At 38.5% G+C, this 19,807-nt stretch overlaps 1 protein-coding gene across 1 annotated transcript; it reads right to left on the bottom strand.

The window, feature by feature from the left end:
* Nucleotides 1–1,337: 1,337 nt before the first annotated feature.
* LOC108674230 (ubiquitin carboxyl-terminal hydrolase 48) lies at nt 1,338–19,230 on the bottom strand. Its single transcript, XM_018162166.2, has 19 exons — nt 19,124–19,230; nt 14,951–15,154; nt 14,183–14,377; nt 12,608–12,712; nt 12,102–12,305; nt 11,538–11,661; nt 10,853–11,016; nt 10,472–10,614; nt 9,817–9,945; nt 9,296–9,456; nt 8,694–8,936; nt 7,639–8,126; nt 7,195–7,289; nt 6,328–6,946; nt 5,909–6,036; nt 4,395–4,786; nt 3,602–4,060; nt 2,960–3,145; nt 1,338–1,993 (listed from the first exon to the last, which is right to left on the bottom strand). Exons 1-19 carry the CDS (start codon nt 19,135–19,137, stop codon nt 1,931–1,933), a joined length of 4,116 nt encoding a protein of 1,371 aa, XP_018017655.1. The 5' UTR covers nt 19,138–19,230; the 3' UTR covers nt 1,338–1,930.
* Between the last annotated feature and the right edge of the window lie 577 nt (nt 19,231–19,807).

The raw sequence follows: 19,807 nt of genomic DNA, 5'->3' as shown, positions 1-19,807 counted from the left end.
GCTTGAATCAATTGTTACCTAAAAGCTGATATATTTGCATGTGTGGCGTCTTCCCAAACCCCGTATGCTGTCCTCCGTCACAGAGAGACCCACTCGCTTCAATAGAATCTTCCTCGTGATGTGTTTACTTAATTGTGATAGGATCATAGGAACTCTTTTTACAAGTTGGTACGATAGAATCTACAACATTTACTTTGATCCGAACCAGGCAAGTCCCAGTATATACGACTAAACTTCGTTTGTGATCCATGTTCTTTTTGTTCTAGACCTAAAATTTTAGAAATTTGCCTATCTTCTATAAGTAATTCCACATTTTTTTTATAACTTATATGCTTATAGTTTAAATTTTAATAGTTGAGAGTGAAGAAAAAAATAACCTCTAATTTTTGCCGACACAAGATATTTGCCCCAAAGCAAGCTTGCTAATTAACACGCAACTCCACAACTGCCCTGCCTACACAACAACTTGACCCCTTACAACACTCACACAGCTACAACACTCACACAGCTACAACACTCACACAGCTACAACACTCACACAGCTACAACACTCACACTGCCTTCACAAATGTCAAAATGATCTCATCACCTCACAAAAATGGTGCAGTCACTTTGCTGCCGCCAAAAATCTCAGCCATAAAAAAAATCTTACAGATTTTTAAAAAAGATAAAGAAGATTAATAATGAAGGGTACTAAGTACCCATCATTATTAATCTTCTTAATATTATTAGTAAGAATATTATTATTTTTTTTTTATTTTTTAAAGATTAATAATATATATTGTTAATATTATTCAAGATTAATATTAAAAAATCTCAAGTCCCCATCGTCACTGGGAGCCCGGGGGAGCGTGACCAGTTCCCCGTGAGGAAGAAGATCAGGGGCCGTACTTTCAAAATACGCTAAGTGAACGTAAGTACTTACGCTCTATTTTCTGGTCTATGATCGGTGGATTTTGCTTGAAAGGCCGTCAGTGATTGGCTGATGAACTTAAGATCTCTTAACTTTTTTTTGAAAGTATAGGCCCAGGTCTCTTCCTCAGCCTGCGGGTTAACTAAACAAGAATTGCACTAAGAAATTATCCTAGCTTAAATAACCTGTTCATGTTTCATCAGACTGGAAACATCGTCGCGTGTTCCCTAGAAACTGACACTAGACTATCGGTGGTAGTAAATTAATAAATGTGTGCTAGGTGAACACGCATACTAATCAGATTACAGAATATTTAGTGCCGATAATTGCACTTCTCTATTAGATTATTAGTATTAGATATGACTAACTAGCTTGGACTGTGTAACCATTTGAAGGGGAAGGTGAAGATAGCAAGCAAGAAATAGACAAGTTTGCGGTCATTTTAATCATTTCTCCATCTTCAATATGCACACAAAATCTATTCTGCAGTTTTCATGAGTCACCATCACATTTCAAAAGGAAAATCTGAAATCTATCTAAAATAATAACGTGAGTTCTGTCTAAAATAACGTGAGTATCTACACAAGAATGAAGAAAATAACATTCAAAAATATTTTTGTTATAAATAAATGATCTATGAGGATGAGAGACTATAGTCATCATACACAAAAATTAAAATAATCTAGTTCCAATCAAAGAAAATATTCAATCAAAGAAAATATTCAATTCCGATTGAAGAAAATATTTCAATCCAGCTGAAAGAAACGTAAAACAAGTCTAACTAAAATACCGCAGTTAAATGTTGCCTAAAACTTTGTGAAAAGTTCCTTAAGTTCCATACTAACTAAATTCAACAAGGAATCTTTGATCTGGAAGAAGTAGCTGATCTAACAGGCACTAGCAGGTCACACGTTTCCGGGCACAGCAAAATTCCCTTGCACCTCGAGGGGGAAATACTGAATAAAATCCAAAATACTCAATAAAATCCATGCAAACTTAAATGTCCACCGCCGGCACTCAGGCTGATATTTCTTCATACTCAATGATGCCGTCGCCAGCAGCTTTCTCCAGGTCCTCTTTCTGCAACAAAAATATTGTCACTTCAATTGAAAATATACACGGAAATTTTTCGCTGTATCACGCTTCTCTTGACGCGGCTTCACCTCATTGTGGGTTTTTAATAAATATTAATGAGAATATTCATTGATTAAAGAAGACCAGTAATTAATATTCAGTGATTAATAATTAATGAACGATCAATACAAATTATTGATTAAAAATAAATTAACGATTTATAAATAATGAATAATCATTAATTAATGAAAACAATTAATTAGTGATATATTAATAAGAAGAATTATTTGCAGAGCTTTGTTGGTTAGCAGGTCTCTGAGAAAATCAATGGGCAGATTTAAACAGCTCGCGTAACGTGACCGGTAATGAGAGTGCTGCTTGAAGGGTTTCCTTCCCGCACTCTTAATTAATTTTGTAATTAGCGCAAAATTACAAACAATTAGTTTACAAAAAAAATAAAAAAGTACAATATTAATGCTCAAATTAGTAATATCAGTCAATCAATTTCCCATCGCGGCCGAGGGCTGGAACGCAATACCCGTGATAAGTGAGGCATTTATGTGGTATATTTACTTCCTTGTATGTTTACTGAACAAACTAACTTTCCGCCGGAATGAGTCACACAAAGACGTGCACAGACATAGGATAATCACTTTGCAGACATTATCAACGTATTGCTGTAGTAATCCAGCATCGAGAACGACAGATTACTAATGCAATGTAAATATGAAAGTCAAGCGTATCGTGAAAGCCAATGGAAATACACGCATTTATGGTTAGTTTAGAAATGCAGTAGATGGGCAGTGACAGATCAAGATAACAACGTAATTGTTACCTGATCGCAACAAACTTTTATCTATGCTAAGCCTGCAGGATCACAAGCGCAATTGTGGATCTTTGGTGAGGCAGGTTCGTATGAAGAATCCAGCACCAACATGAAGTAGATCGCCCCAGCAATTGCTGGCAACTCACAGCGGCCTTGAAGTAGATGGTGTCTCCAGGTCTGACCCTAAGAGCCCCCAGGGTCATGGTGAGGTGTTCCTCCCCCAGCAGCACAGGTGCAGGGACAGGAGGCAGAGACACGGCAGCAGCCAGGTCCTCCGACCAGACCAGCCACACCGTCTGCAGCATCGGCCACACGCCCGTCTTCTCCGCTATCTGCGACCGAAACAAGTGTGGCGAACCAGCGCGCTGGATGTAGACGAACTTCAAACACAATATATAACTGTTGTGTTGTGTTACTTACTTACACATAATAATTACTAACAAACCAGCACGCTGTAGGTAGACGATCTTCAAACACAACACAAAACTTTTCTGTTGTGTTACTTACTTACATATAACAATTACTAACAATTTCAATTACTAAATTGCTACCTACTCAAGTAGTTAGTTTTATAGCATTGAATTCACTTGACCACGGAAAACGGCGAAAAAGGCAGCAAGGATTACAATTTTATATGTTTAATATTACAATAACTTGAAATAGTTAACAGAACAAGCATAAAAGATTCTAAAAGTTACACACTAGTCGATAACGAACATCATGATTATAATATCGTCAGAACTGAGCAACGTTAAATCGAGCCCTGAAGTTGGTGCAAGAAAACTCACAAAATTCTGCACTTGTCTGATGGTGTCGGTGGAGGCGAAGTATTGAGAGGCGCGCACGAGCCTGGCGGTGGCGACTTTAGTTTGGGCGCCTCCCTTGGGGCAGCGTCGCCGGCCGCTCTGGCGGGAGTTCCCGGAGACCACGGGCTGCGAGGGAGTACACGCAGGCACAGCAGCGTCCGCAGACGAGGGGGGCGCAATGGCAGGGGGAGAATGGGTCACGGCATCGCCGCCATCACGAGTTTTGCTGCACTTCGAAGTGGTTGAACTAACCGAGGATGACACGGACTCGTCTGAAGCTACAGCCGCAGGTCGTGACAAGCAGATCGCCGAGTCTCCAGACTGAGCGCCAGCAGAAGAAATTGAAGATTCCCCAGCTGCTGGAGGCATGATGGCGCCGTTGGTCGACGTTCCGTTTTGAACCGTTTCCAGGCGAGCAATTTTCCTGGATCCTGAAGAACCCTGCATCATAAGAAACAATTATAGAAACTCTGCAGCCATTAATAGTTAATGCAGTTAATGCCATTAATATTCACCTACTGATATAATGTTAAGAAAATGCTATATTTTTTTAAGAGAAGACATTGCAGACATTACTTTCAATATCATCGCACAAATCCAAAAAATAGAACTACAACTTAATTTGTGTGAATAAATATTACATCTAGTATCAGCAAATTCGTTTCAAGGAAGCAAAAAAAAATTAAAACATTTCGAAGTGACAAAAATAAAAAGTCTGTAAGTGATTTACTACATAATAAGTTTGAAACTGAATTCAACAATATAATTACTTCACCTGCACAGAGCTCTCGTCTAACGGACGCTTCTCGTTGCCCTCAAGTGTAGCGGTGCCACAAGCCTGAGGTCCGCCGTCTACACCAGCATCGCACTTCAGGTCAGAACCACTCAAGTCGGAAGAGGTTGTTTGTCTGTCATCCATGGCGGCACATGAAACATTACCAGGCTTATTTAAATTCTTGCGTGATGCGCTGACCAGGTCCTGTGAGCTTGTGACAACACAGGGAGGCGTCGGAGCAGGACCCATGGAGCGTGTCCCAGCCACCGCCCGCTGAGGGATGTCGTCTTCAGAGTGCACTTGGCGAACGTAAATGACTTCGTTCTGATACTCGAAGAGATCCTCGTAGTCGAGGAGGGCCTGAGACTCCACACAGCCTTCATTGCAAACATCTGTAAATTCATCAGTGATTTTAAATACCGTAAACTGGGGTAACTTTGACCACTTTTTTTCAAAATGATGCCATTTTTTTACTAGATAAGTTAAACTTAAATTGAAACATGCAAAATACAGGTCTATACTCTAGCTTTACTCACCATAAATTGCTGGCTCCTGCCTCTCATAGTTTTGATGTATTTAAAAAAAATCGCTGGTCTTTTTTACCCCAGCTCTGGGGGTATCTTTGACCGGGTGGTAAAATCAATATTATTTTTTGGTAAAATAACTCCAAATAACTCCATGCATTGTAGTAGAACTCTTCTAGTTACATATGCAAAAGAAAAATTTTAGGAAAGTGTCATAGTTTGCAAATGGGGGGTGCTGCCCCCAAATGGGCAAAATGTGACCATCTAATGGCAGCCGTGACGAGGTAACATTGACCAGTTTGGAAATTAGGTTAAAATTACCATATATAAGACTCTGTAGAGTCTGAAACATGAAGAAAAAAACATTCATAGGTGTATCAAACATAAAATATGTTATATAGGTACTTATGGTAATTTTAACTTAATTTCCAAGCCGGTCAATGTTACCCCGTCACGGCTGCCATTAGGTGGTCAAAGTTACCCCATTGGGGGGCGGCGCCCCCAATTTGCAAATTATGACACTTTTCGCAAATTCGTTTTTTGCATATGTAACTAGAAGAGTTCTACTACAATGCATCAAAACCTGGAGTTATTTTGTCAAAAAATAAAAAAATTGGAGGGGGTACTCTGACAGGCTTTAAAAAAATAGCTGTTTTTTGTGGGTCACATTTTAATTTTTTTAACCTATTAGATATGCAAACTTTTTAAATCTTTCTTTTGTGTTATGTAGCCTCAGTATTAGGTCTTTAATGCCCATTGACAAAATTTCTCTATGTCAAATGCTTTTTGAGTTTTGGGGGTTTTTGTTAAAAAACCAAAAGTGGTCAAAATTACCCCGGGAGTCAAAGTTACCCCAGTTTACGGTACCTATGATGAATCATTGACGCTGTTATGATCCTTTTTTGTATACTGTTGCAGAATTTAGGATTAAGGACACTTTGGTGTATAATATTTAAATGCATTTATTACGACAATAGGTTCAAGCCATACCTGGTATTATGTCAATAAGTCCATCAGAAGATATAGTGGCTTGAATTGCGCTACTGGCCATGGACCCATAGAGCTGTTCAATTATTGTCCACTCCTCAGGCCACACAAGCACCCAAAGTCGTGAGAATCTGAGGGAAGTAAGATTATTTGGTACAACTTAGGGTAGACTGATACTAAGTCGGTGATAACAATAAGTGCCTTGCCTGTGACGGGGTAGGTATCGAAAAAAGATGATGCTGCGATAATCTATAGACTAAAAATGTTCGCGAACTCGTGGTGACAATCATGTGACAATCAATCAATTCTACAATGAAAATCAGATCACATGAATCATTTCAGTTGAAACAAGTAATTTGTAAAGCAAGAGCGAAGTCATCAACTGACAACTTTATATGTAGAAATGAACACAACATTTTCACCTGGCAGGATCCAGGATAGAAGGGTTATAGTTGAGTTTCCGATGCACACACAAAAGATCTTCGTTGGAAAAATGAGGTTTTTTCTCAGGAACTCCCTTAACGCAGCCACGAACGTAAGTCCGCCAATCATTGAAAACGTCGCGATCAAGAAGGAAAACACGAGATCCGCAATCCCTGGTTAGAGATGGTCGTTTCTTGTCGGCAAATAAAGCAGGTAATTTATTTCTTTGGGACGCGCCGAGCTCACACGCTGTCTCCGTCTCGACCAAGACCTGCTGGCACTCCAAGCACGGCTCGAAGTCGTCCAGCACCGTTGCGGGATGGACATCATCGCCTAATAGTCTTAATATTGTGTTATAACTTGCAACAGGCAGATAAAATACAGAAGCTTGTGTATTGAATTGATTATGAGAACACACGATATCTTCATTGAATAATTTGAAGCCCAGAGAACTGTCAGGTTTGTCTTGCTGGTCCGCTTGAGCGTCCGAGCAGAGACGAGAAGCATCACTTTCGAGATCAGGCTTGGATTCTGTGACGTCATTTGACTGGTTTGCAGCCTCTTCTACTGCAGGCTCGTCTTTTTCACCAACAGATTCAGCTAAATCAGAGAAGGCATCTGCACACAACAATTCAGTATATATTTTCGTTGCTGTTAGATTTCTAAACTGAAATACAGCCTAATTTGGTGGGCATCCATTGGCCGTGCATCAAGCGACACGGCTTAAGGGCACCTAAACAAAATCATTTCATAAACTTAAGTAAACATTTCATGAAAGTTGACGCGCAGATTTATCTCGCCTCAAAGTACCACAGGAAATTAAACAACAAACGCTAAGGCGTGCTGGTCTGGTATTCAGTACACACCATAACTCATGTCGATGCCGTGATGTTTGACGTAGAGTCTGGCCGCTAGTTTAGGCCACAGATCCAAGCTCACAGCACCGACCGCTTTCAAGCCCCTGATGAAAAAGTATCACTTGTTAAAACAACTATCATTCATTGATACAAGTATCATTTAGTAACACATGTATCATTTATTAATACATGTATCATTTGATAATACATGTATCAATTTCTAATACAAGTATCATTAAATAATAAAACCGAGAACACTACACCGATATAGTCGAAAACAGTTATGATTTATGCTTTTTATATCATATAGGTTAAAGAATGTCAGAAATTCCATTTTGACTTATGCTCTAACTCAATTACAATCTAGATAACCAATTTATCAAGTCTAAATACAGTGAGAGATAAATAATTAAACAATTCCTCACATTTACGCTAAAATAATGCAGCACTCACTCGCTATATTGTTGTAGAGCCTCTTTTTTGTACAGTTTATGTAACATGCGGAGCTTTTCAAGGAACAAAATGTGTCGGGCGTGCTTAGCAACGCATTCTCGGCACTGATGTTCAGTATACGGGAATGTTTGGAGTAATTTCAATACACCAGATGTCTCCATTGCAGTTTCGGAAAGAGATGCATCTTGTGTATCAGCTACACGAGTAGAGACACCATTTATCACGTCATGTGGGAGGGTGGAATTTGGCGATCCGGTCGAAGAAGCAACATCAGAATCATTCATTTTGCTATCGGACTCTTTTTCACGAAATCCATTAAAACTCGAGGTCTTCATAGAACCATTCATGCTCTGAGAACATCCACTGCTCTCTGCCACTCTGCTTGGACTATCGCCCTGGCAGGAGGTCTTGGTTGAGTTGTGAGTGACTGCGAGCAGAGTTCGGTGGGCCACATGGATGCCGCATCTGTGCGTCAGTAGCTGCTGGAGCTGCACAAGACATATTACTCCTAAATTTACTGTACTTGAGAATGCATGTGGTGTGTATGCTCGTGGCATCATGGATATCATCAGCAATTTAGGCTCAAATCTGAAAAGATTGTATCGTTTGTCATTCCGAGATGGTGCTTGTGAAAAATTTCTGTAACACCATCAATAGGGTCCAATTTTTAAAAATTTTGAAAAATTTCTGTAACACCATCAATAGGGTCCAAACCAATTCTTAAAATTTTTGCTAAATTCTCAGGAATTCAGTATAGTTGGTAATCTAATTATTTTTAAATCGTTCACTTGGAGCCTCGACTATAGAAGCGCTCCCAATGTGCATGTGTCATAACTCTCAATGAACAGCTTCAGTATTCTTACAGCATCATTCATAACCACTTCTCCCTCACGTGACATTCACATGGCTTTTATGGAAATTTCATTAGTGTTCAGACACAAACAGTCTACACGGGTCAACATCAACAATAAAACTTTCATTAAGAAATCAAAAATTTCATTCTAATGATCCAAAAAAACTCAGTTAAAGGGGACTTGACACGCGAGCAAACTCACGGCCTCGGTCCTGACACACTTGACGGCGTGACCGAGGAGAGGCTTGAGTCTGCCGTGGGCACAGCGCAGGGGCGGCAGAGTGCAGGACTGCGCCGAGAACTCGCGCTCTTCTGAAGACAGCCACGCGAGCAGCAGAGCTTCACTCATCGCCGTGTACGGCTCATTGGGGTCCGTCACTGCAAGCTCCTCTACTAGACTCTGGCGCTCTGACTGTATGTCTGCCAGCAGCCTGCTGTTGTCGTCCTGCAAGTCAAGACAATATAAGTATTTCTGCCAGCAGCCTGCTATTGTCGTCCTGCAAGTCATACAAGACAATATAAGTATATCTGCCAGCAGCCTGCTATTGTCGTCCTGCAAGTCATACAAGACAATATAAGTATATCTGCCAGCAGCCTGCTGTTGTCGTCCTGTAAGTCAAGACAATATAAGTATATCTGCCAGCAGCCTGCTGTTGTCGTCCTGCAAGTCATACAAGACAATATAAGTATATCTGCCAGCAGCCAGCTGTTGTTGACAATATATCACCATAATCTTTAAATTAACTCTGACTGATGAGGTAGGTTTGCTGCGATACGGTCAACGCAGATCAACAATATACGCACTTGTTGAAGAGTCCGGCGATGGCTGATGAACTCCAGAACAGGTTGTGGGGGCGGCAGGAGGGGCGGGGCGGGGGCGTCCTCCATCAGGGAGTAGAGCCAAATGAAGGCTCCTCGGGACACGCGCTCCCCGTCCTTGCTCTTGTACTTGGCGCTCACTGAACCTGATCAACAAATATTCGTCACATTAACTACTTTATAATTCTAAACAATATTACAGTGTATTTTAATGGATATTCCAAATTACTTGCCAGGCAATCATCATGAAATTATTAACTTTTATAATCGTATAATATGTAGGTATACAATTACTATGCACATATTATGTATACGATTATAATCGTATAATACGTAACATAATCGCATACTATATTTATATATATGTGTATATATAATCAAGAACAAGCAGGTATCGATACTTCAGAGAATATGGTGAGAATAGTTGTCACATTCCTGCATAAAAATCATAACAAAGCGAGCAGAAGTACCTAGCCACATCTAAAATGTAAAGTTGAATGCTTTACCTAAGCTGAAATAGTTGGGATGATTTTCCTGAGGGTTGGACTGGGAGGCAGCAGCAGCTTTGAAGCTCATCTCCATGACCTCCTCATCGTTGAAGCTAAACCAGTTCCCATCGTCGGTTTTCACTTGGGCTGAAATTTTAAATAAAAATACTAGAATCTCCATCATATTAGAGCGACTTAACTAAAGTGACAAAGGAAACTAATGTATGGGCAATTATTTAATTGATTTGAGCCATGAAGGCACAAAATTTCTCGTGAATAAACAACTTACAGGTCAAGGAAGGTATTTAATAAAGTTAGAAGCAGCATCAAATATGGGCTAGATATTTTCTTCCCATCTGGACGAACGATCCTATAATAGGTTTCATTACATGTTTAACGTTCATAAGAATAACAGGGAACGAAGCTATAAAGAAGTTAATCCGCAAGCATTTACACATGCCATAAAGACACACCACAAGTTGCAAGCAGCATCACCATTATCCTACCAGAATAACTGGACTAGGCAAACCCCGACCAGAACCATACAAAAATCCAAGCAACAAATGTAGTTCAAACTGTTCAAATAAGCAAGCTTGACCTAACGACCATTGATGCCTAACAAGTTCTCCTGGACTCCACAAGACACAAAAAAGTGAACAATAACGCGACTCACCCGAGTAATGCTTTGCCCAGTAGCCGTGGTGGAAGACCACGCCAGTGAGCTGGTACAGTGCAGGCTGTCCGTCTAGTGTGTGGCTGCTCAGGTCCAGCAGCTCGGGATACACCACATGCAGACGACGCTTAACATCATCTGACCTGCACCACATTTCATAGTAAAAACCTCAAACTCTGTAACATCTGAAATTAGGTCACAGGTGCTTATACCTCCGGCACTCAAAATACTCAAATATCATACTATATTTGTACTGTCAATAAATGCACATCGTAGCAGAATGAATAACTCAATTTACGAATTTCATAAAAACAAAAATATTTCAAATTCACACCGAACAATAGAAAAGAAAGCAAAATGAAGGGTTGTTCAAAACCTCACACCAGACTGTTGTTCCTGATGATGAGGTAAGCAGGCAGGCTGCGTAGCTTGGGAGTGACGACTCTGTCCACCTTCACCGTACTGCCACACCCGCTCAGGGAGGCGTTGAGACTCCCTGAGTCGCTCCCACCACACACCATCAACACGCCCGTCTGTGTCTCCGCCTGCAGATAAAATGTGGTCTCAAAGCAGCCTCAGGAGAACAAGCCTGGTCTCAGAGCAGCCTCAGGAGAACAAGCCTGGTCTCAGAGCAGCCTCAGGAGAACAAGCCTGGTCTCAGAGCAGCCTCAGGAGGGCGAGAGCAGGAAGCTCTCCAAGGGAATCTCCAACAGAACTCGTTTCAAAGGCCAACTATAAATGATTCAGAGTTAAAGAAAAACATTATTAAATAATACCTCGTTACATAAATTATTAACAAAAATTGTCAATAAAACAAATGTTGAGTAACTGAAATTGTGATTCAGGAGTTTAAATTATAAAAAAATACAAACCATCTGATTAAGGTATATAACGAGATTGGTAGCACATTCCTGTTGCATACAAATCATCAGTTTCAAGGTGGATGTAATGTATGAATATTGAAGAATGTGACCTGTTGAGGCGGTTGTAATTTATATACACTCGTGTTGATTAATTTTTGTGACCTGGTAAGGTGGTCTGAAGTATGAATATTGAGGAATGTGACCTGGAGGTCCATGAGGCACTGCTGCAGAGGAGCCTGGTCAGCGCTGATGTAGGCGCCCATGGTGAAGGATGAGGCTGGCGACAACTCATACTCATGCACTCGACTGCACTTGCTGCACTGCCATCTGCAACACCAACGTAATCAGGCTGTTGAAAATGAGCACAACTTTTGTGTAATTATATAACAAGACATAAGAAGAGAAGAATTTTACAAAGCAGAATTTAGAAGAAATTAAGCCCAAGTGCAAGGTGAAGCACAAAGATGCTGCAGGAAATAACTGAAATACAATCAAGAATAACTATGTTTTCTATTAAAAACAAACATTTGGTGTTTCTTAACAATCTAACAAATTTAAATAATGCATTTCAATGTACTGATGAGATAAGACCATATCAGAGAGCCTGTCCCATTTCAATGTACCAATAAGATAAGACCATATTGGAGAGCCTGTCCCATTTCAATGTACCAATAAGATAAGACCATATCAGAGAGCCTGTCCCATTTCAATGTACCAATAAGATAAGACCATATCAGAGGGCCTGTCCTACCTCACACGGCGCTCACCTCGCCAGTCTCGTGAGGGATATAGTGAAGAGAGGGGCCACCTGAGACGCCAGTCTGCTGTCAGCCAGCAGCAAGTCTATTGTGTTCTCCATGAACTCTGAGACACACTTCAGCAGCTCATTATTAGCATCTTTCTTCATCACCTCACGCGATGCAAACATCCCCAGCTTCTCAAAGACACTTCCTGCTTTACAGGCCATAGCTCTGCAATTACAAAAAATTAAGAATAAAAAATATAACTCAGTACTCACTGCAGTGACTGACAGAGAGCGCATTTTCTCGTCGACGAAAACGTGAAGTCACGGATGGACAGACATACGGACGGATATGGCAAGCACAATAGCACCTTTTTCCATTAATGAGAAATGCACTAAAAATACTCATTCATGGAAGTCACAAAACAAACCTTTATGATCAAGAATAATTTATGATATTTAAATACCATGAGAAATATGCTAAGGGAGATTAAAGTAGATAAACAAAATTTATGCCACCATGTAACTCACTTGAATGGATGGCTTTCCATTTCAGCAAAGACAACTTGGAGAAGATACACCAGTGAATCCAAAGTTTGATCGCCATCAAAATCTTCAACAGAATTGATTGCAATTCTGTAAATAAAAATTACAATTGTAGGCACACATGTGAGACTACTTGAGGCTCAGTAAATAAATTTAGCACCAAATAAACTAAAAAACTATTTAGCACTAAACAAATTTAGTGCTTGATATCAGTGAATCAACAGATTGACATCAGATGCTCATTGAGTAACAAACTATTGGTTAAAATCATCCCTCAATATTTTGCTTGTTGATTCATGAATTTCTAATTAGGGGAATAAGAAATGAGCTGAGAAACTATGGAATAATAACGAAAAACTGCATCAAGAACCAGTGTTTGTGAAGCATTGCTATTTGTACAGAAATTATGGTCAAGAGAATTAAATGTAATACAAGCAAGGAAGCTTAGACACTCAATACTAGATGTATGAGAAAAAATTCAAACAAATAAATATCAATTAATTGCAATCTTAACCCATTAACGACACTTCCCATGCATACGTACTGCCATATGAGAAAATGACATTTTTCCCAAATAACGTATGTGGTGGTTTGAAATGGAGTCTCACAGTATGGTAATGAGACAAGTACCTCCCTAACATGTTCTGAACGAGTCACAGCGTTGTGCTGTGGTTCATATACCACTTGAAAACTAGTAGTAACTAATTGTAACTCTTGTTTTTAGGTAGTCACTTGACGTACTTCATGATTTATTCCTATTAAATGAAAAGCAGATGACTAGAACAATGTCAGAGTAATGATAGAGCCTCCCAGAATAAAATAAATCCCTGAAGCCATAACAGATCATTACAGTTATGCATCTGATGTAATGTGCAATCCAGAGCTCCTTGAAACAAGAATTTGCTCACTATTGTTCTGGACGATTCTGTACAATACGATCAACTCAAAACAAATAGATAAAACAAGGTTCAAAATCTAGTAACGGATTTTAGCAATGCATCTACAAAACAGTTATCTGAAAACAAACCAAAGGAAATTTTTGAGTAGCGGTTTTGGAAAACGCAGGTCCAGTTTGAATGTCTGTTGTGAATACAATTTGGTATGGCAGTCAGCATCATAGGACATATGAAGGCAAGAGTCCAAACAACAGAGGCCCTGAATGTGGCACCCTGTACCACTAATTTTTTCAGCATGTGCAACATTCCTCTACCCTCAGAGTGTATGAAAACCTTTTAGATGAAAGGTTTTTAACAAACTCAAAGTGGACAACATAGGCAGAGATTTCATTAGCTAATCCATTCAAGTACTTAAGATTTCTCCTTGTTCTACCTGTACTCTTCTTTTTGCATACTACTTTTTAATTGCAGGGTGGCAAGATACTTGCCTGTCTATATTTCAAGTAATAATACAAAAAGTTTGAATTTATCTTCAAAATTCATTAGAAGATATCTAAATAAATACCTAAAATAAAACAAGTTTTAATACTTTCCAGGGAATCATTGTCGTTAATGGGTTAAGATGCATACCAAAGAACCAATAATCAAGGACAATATTTGATACCTAAATTTGCGGAGTTGATAGAAGAGTTGCAGGGCAGAATTGATCCAGCAGGTGTTGGCTGTGTTCTGCAGACCCACAGGCATGTTGAGATCAGTGCGCTCCTGCTGGTGCAGTGGCACTCGAGAACCTGACTTGCCTGCAGCACTGGCAGCTTTTAGGCTAGCAAGACACCACACATTCTGAGAGCAGCGCTTCCTGCAAAAATATAACTCAGTACTCACTGCAGTGAGTGACAGAGCGCATTTTCTCGTCGATGAAAACTTGAGGTCACGAACGGACGGACAGACAGACATGGCGAGCACAATAGTGCATTGAGAAAATGCACTAAAAATGTGGTTACATTCCCACTGCACTATCTTATTGGTAGTAATTAGTACAAGAAACTAGGCTATAATTGTTTTTGTGAATTACACTTAGCCTCTAGAATATGAAAATGCAGAGAATAAATATGTACGGCAATAAAATTTCATACATTAATATTGTTTCCAATTTAAAAAGGTTGATTTATTTCTAATTTACTAGTTTTGAACAAATTTCTAGGTACCGGTATATTAAAAAGTAATTTAAACTTATTTTTTAAAACAAAATTCATCTTAAGATCTATAAATTATTTTATATGAAATGTGCAATCAGAAACACAAATTTAGCAATGTGGCTTTCCTGGTATTGTAATTATAATACTTAGCTTGTAAATGAAGAAAATTAATTTATTACAGTAAAAACATTTACATCTAAATAGAGAATTAAGAAGTAGCATACAATACTTACGGACATGGAAGACTTTTTGGTACTTTGTCAAGACCATATGCTCTTATGAGGTCAAGCTCTTGCAGGTCTTGTGCAGAAAGCACAGGGTCTGTACTGAGGTCATCTTGATTTGAGATGTCAATAGTTTTTGGGAGCCTGTCAAGAACCCACTTCCAGCGATCAACTTTGTAGCCTATTCTGCTATATAGCAGTTCATTACCAAGCCTGTGATAGAAAATTGTACATTAGTTATATGATTATGGTTATAACTTGTGTCAAGCAACACTAGTTTAGGTACTTTATATACTATTTGTTGTGAACCAGGTAACTTATGGTTTATTCTTTATGTACCATCAAATGGGGTAATAAGGGACAGTTTTGAGCATTTTTCCTTAACTTCTTACCATGAAACATTTCATTAACGAGTTTGGCCTCATTTTAAAGGTAGGCAAGGGCTATCATATGGCATCTCTGAAAAAATTCCATAAGCTATTTGTAAGATGCCAAACGCAAAATAAAAGCCTCCTGAACCACCCCTGGGAATGGGGTAATGAGGGACACTCTAAATGAAACTCAATAATAAAATGTTTGAAGCATGCAGAGTGTGCTCAACCATTACTAACAGTACTCTGAAGTCCTCCTCTTCCTTTGTAGATGATTTAAATGTAGAATAAATTACATTTTTCTGTGATTTTTCTTTATTGATATGATATTACCTTATCCTAACATTCCCGTATTATTGATGTGATATTACCTTATCCTTACATTCCCGTATTATTGATGTGAAATTACCTAATCCATGGACATGCCACTGAGCATTTACAACAACCTTGTCCACTGCAAGCTTCATATCAGCAGCCACGAAGCATTTCTTCTGTAGGTAAGCTTACAGGACAGCTTAAAATTTTGCAACATTTTAATTAAATCAAGTGAATTCACTATAACAAAAAAAAATTGTAAAAATACATACCTAAAACACAAAGGAATATTTTAGTGATATCCATCATATTTTCTGAGAAAAAAAATTATAGTTTAGGTTAATTACTTTTCATTATATGTTGCCTGGTGAACAATTCTTTCTATGACATTCTATACACAATTAGGCAATGACCGATGCACTAATTTTTTGTCAAGTGAAATTTTTATTGTTGAGCAAGGTAAATCTAATCTAAATTATTTGTTTTTGATTGATTTTTTTATCAACTGGAGCCTTTGCTGACCAAGGCTCTATTGTAAATGCATTTTTAGGGGTGTCCCTTAATACCCAATTGTGCAGAAATGTCCCTCATTTTTTTCTGGAATGAGATACAATAATTCCGTCAATCACATTTTTAACCAACAACCGAGTGCAACTTTTATGTGAGCAAAATTTTTCAAAATGGTGAATATTTTTTTTTTTTTTTGCTACAGACCTTAGCAGAGGTAGTACTTTTCCAAAATCTCACTTTTCACACTTTTTTCAAGGATTTTTAGAGGTAATAGTAAATGTATGATTTCTCAACTTACTTTGTGCTACATAGATAGGAAAAGTGTTGAACTTTATGGCACTATTTTTTTGTTTTGCAAAATTTTAATTAGTTTAGGTGCTACAACATTTCTATGAAATGTCAAAGGACTGTCCCTTATTATCCTGCCCATCCCTTATTACCCATTTGACAGTATTTACAATACAAAGTAATTAAATGTTTTGAATATATTCATATTGTAAGACTTGAATTTATGTATACCCTATATACATTTTTTCAAATAAACTTGGCCAATGTAGAACCTTAATTCTCAAACAGCACAATAGATATAACTAATTTAATGCCAAGATGATCATAGAATCTCTTTCATGAAATCCAAGAAAAAAAGCAAAAAGAAAAATCTCCATTAACACTTTTGTAACTTATTCATTTTGGAGTAAGAAAATGATATTAACTTCAAGACCTCAAAACTTGCAGCCAGAAACTAATGGCCTGAAGAACTTCGGTATGGTGATTAGAGCACAACAACCATCAATGAGAAGTCAACAGCAAATCTCACAGGATAATCTGCTGACAAAAAAGTTAAACAAAGATATATTTTCATTCTAGCATCAAATAAATTTAATTAGGGTAAATGCGGTATATTCCTACATCGTGGGTAATTCCAACACTTTTCAACTTTTTTCCTTTATATTAAGCTTTGTCTTAGTTCCACGCATTCATTGATGGTTGAAATAGTGAAGTCATACTATTGCGCGCCATACTATTGCCAAAACACTAGGTCTGGGCCGTCTGGCAGGAAAATGTTGAGATCCAAAGAGAGACAGTGCAAGTCACCCAGTGAGAACATCAAAAAAAAGTATCAAAGTTGATAGTAGACCTTGCTCTACCAAATAGTGATAAACTGTTTGTGTAGAAAGAATATTATGGTTTGAGAATTTTAAATAAGTCTGTGAATATATTAGGAATCCTTTAAGTATACTTGTATTTGCTGATTTCAAGTGGTAAATAAATTAATAGATGATTAAGTTAAGAGATGGTTTTAGACACATAAAAACTAAATCCAACACAGCTTAGAATTAGATGCACACAGCTCATTCCGAGCTGTGTGCAAAAATTAAAATTTTCTTAATTAAAAGCCTAATAGCTCTTAATTAAAAGCCTTATTAAGTAGTGTTCAATATTCAATAGTGTTCCAATTCCAAGCTGTGTTGTATTACAATACAGCTCACACAGCCATTGGAATTCAAACACATGAGGGTCGGAATTACGAATTAGTAGAGTTTGACGAGTGGCCAGAATTAGTCTCACAAAATGCCAAATTTTGTCACACACAGTGTCAGAATATATGGATTTGGTAGATTTGCATTCCAAAGGCTTTTAAATACATATGGCAACAGTTTGTGACGTTTCATTGTTGCTGGCGCGTAGTGCGGGATTTTGAGAGTGACATAAAGCAAACAGAACTAGAGTTGCGCATACGGTCTTTTTTTATAGCCATTCATTTTTTGCTACGTCCTTAATGTGTTGGAATATACCGCATTTACCCATAGTGGCAAACCAGAGGTTTTTTAGAATCAGTTCATTTATAATTTCATTTACTCAAGAATTAAACTAATTTCTTATGTATGATAATGCTGATATCAAGGATACTTTACTGATCTACTTATAGGACTCAAAAATGAACTTGAGGGCGAGTCTAAAAAAAACTCTGCTTTGCCACTATGCATGATTTACCCTACAGTTCATTTTAAAAGTTTGCTTCTGCCTAGTTGTTACAGTTCTGCTAAAGTTCAGCAGAGAGCTATGGGCTCAATCCCAGGCTCCCAGCTATGTGTCCCAATTTCTAGTCAGAGTTGGCAAGCAGTCTGGGCAGTTAGCTCAGGTTCAGCATTCAGCAAAAGCAAAATACCTAGCAGCAGTGGCCAGTGAGTTGCATCCAAACTGGACAATTGGCAGTGGGCACAAGCCACCCATGCATTGGACAAAAATGCCCAGAGCCAGAAATTTTGCCAATTTACCCCATTCCCAGAAGCTTTTCCTAATTTCTAATACCTAATTTCTTCAGTAAAAAATAAGAAAAACAGCCTATTTTTTATGTGGTATTTTGAAAATTAATTGTCAAACATTTCTTTTTACAAATGATTTTAGGGAACTTGTGCCCAATGTTCCAAATTAGAGTTTTGAGTTTGAGACTGTAAAAGCTGTAAACTTTCGCAATGTTACAAATACCTAAGTGACTGACATGAGACAATATAAATGCTTAAAACCTTAAAGGCTTAAACTGATATTGTTGTATTATGGAAATTGGATTTGGAGCAACGAGATTCTACTTATTAGTATACAAATTCCAAAATAGGCTCAGCCAATGACACCTGATCAGTAATTGGCACAGGAAAATTGTGCTAGAACAGTAGAACATACTGTTGAATGTAGCATGCTTACAAAAAAAAAGGCGTCCCATGACGTAAGACGTATCAGTCCTACTCCTACGTCTAACTCGTCCTCAGTGACCTCACTTCAAGTCACTTGCGAGGTTGCGACACTACCTCAGTACCTGTCCCGGCTGTCCGTCAGGCAGGCTCAGGTAAGGTTGTCCATGGAGCATAGTCAGTCCACTGTCATACATACACATTCAGACTGATTTAGTTTGACACTTTCAAATTGTTAAGTTAGATAGACAATGTAAGAAAATAATTTATCATTTATTGTATTCTCAGTCACTTACTTCTCTTTTGTCATGTCGAAAATATCCAGTTTAGCAAATTACGGGCTGATAGCGACTTATCGTAACTGCATTGAGTCAAAACACGACCTGCTCATGCCGCGCGGCAGAAAAACTGCAGAATTTAGTCCGAATACCGAGAGCTCCCGAACCCTGAATTTAGCAAGGATTATTTAGAGATGAAAAACTGGTCATCTCTGTATAAAATTTACAATACTCGGTTAATAACGGAGATTGAATCGTATTTGCCTCATTTTATTTATTTTTTTAATCAAAATATAAAACGAACTACATAACAGCTACTTATGCTTCTAACTTAGCTTTTTCACATTCATATCGCTACCGAAGGTAAGAGTGAGGCCCCATGGATGAGAGGTAATGACTTCTTCTTCTTCTTTTCAAGGTGTCCACGTTGGGTGGACTGAAAGCCGCAGGACAACCACAAGGATGACCGTTGGGCCTGAGAGCTTATGTTATATTGGACTTCTTGGTATGGAAAGCTAGCCTCTTTGTCCTTGTTTGTACAAGGACAATGGAGGTGATGGATGAGCTTGACAGCATGTAAGAGAAAATTTACACATGACATGGATAAGTTACATGCACACAGAACACAGATGACTGTGTGCAGTCACTAGGAAAAGTTACACATGACATGACCATTAGAACTGAGCACTAGATTTAACAGTT

The sequence above is a fragment of the Hyalella azteca genome, unplaced genomic scaffold (genome assembly GCF_000764305.2).
Source record: "Hyalella azteca isolate HAZT.00-mixed unplaced genomic scaffold, Hazt_2.0.2 contig2628, whole genome shotgun sequence".
NCBI classification, from domain to species: Eukaryota; Metazoa; Arthropoda; class Malacostraca; order Amphipoda; family Hyalellidae; genus Hyalella; species Hyalella azteca.
This window is presented reverse-complemented; position numbering and strand designations above follow the sequence as displayed.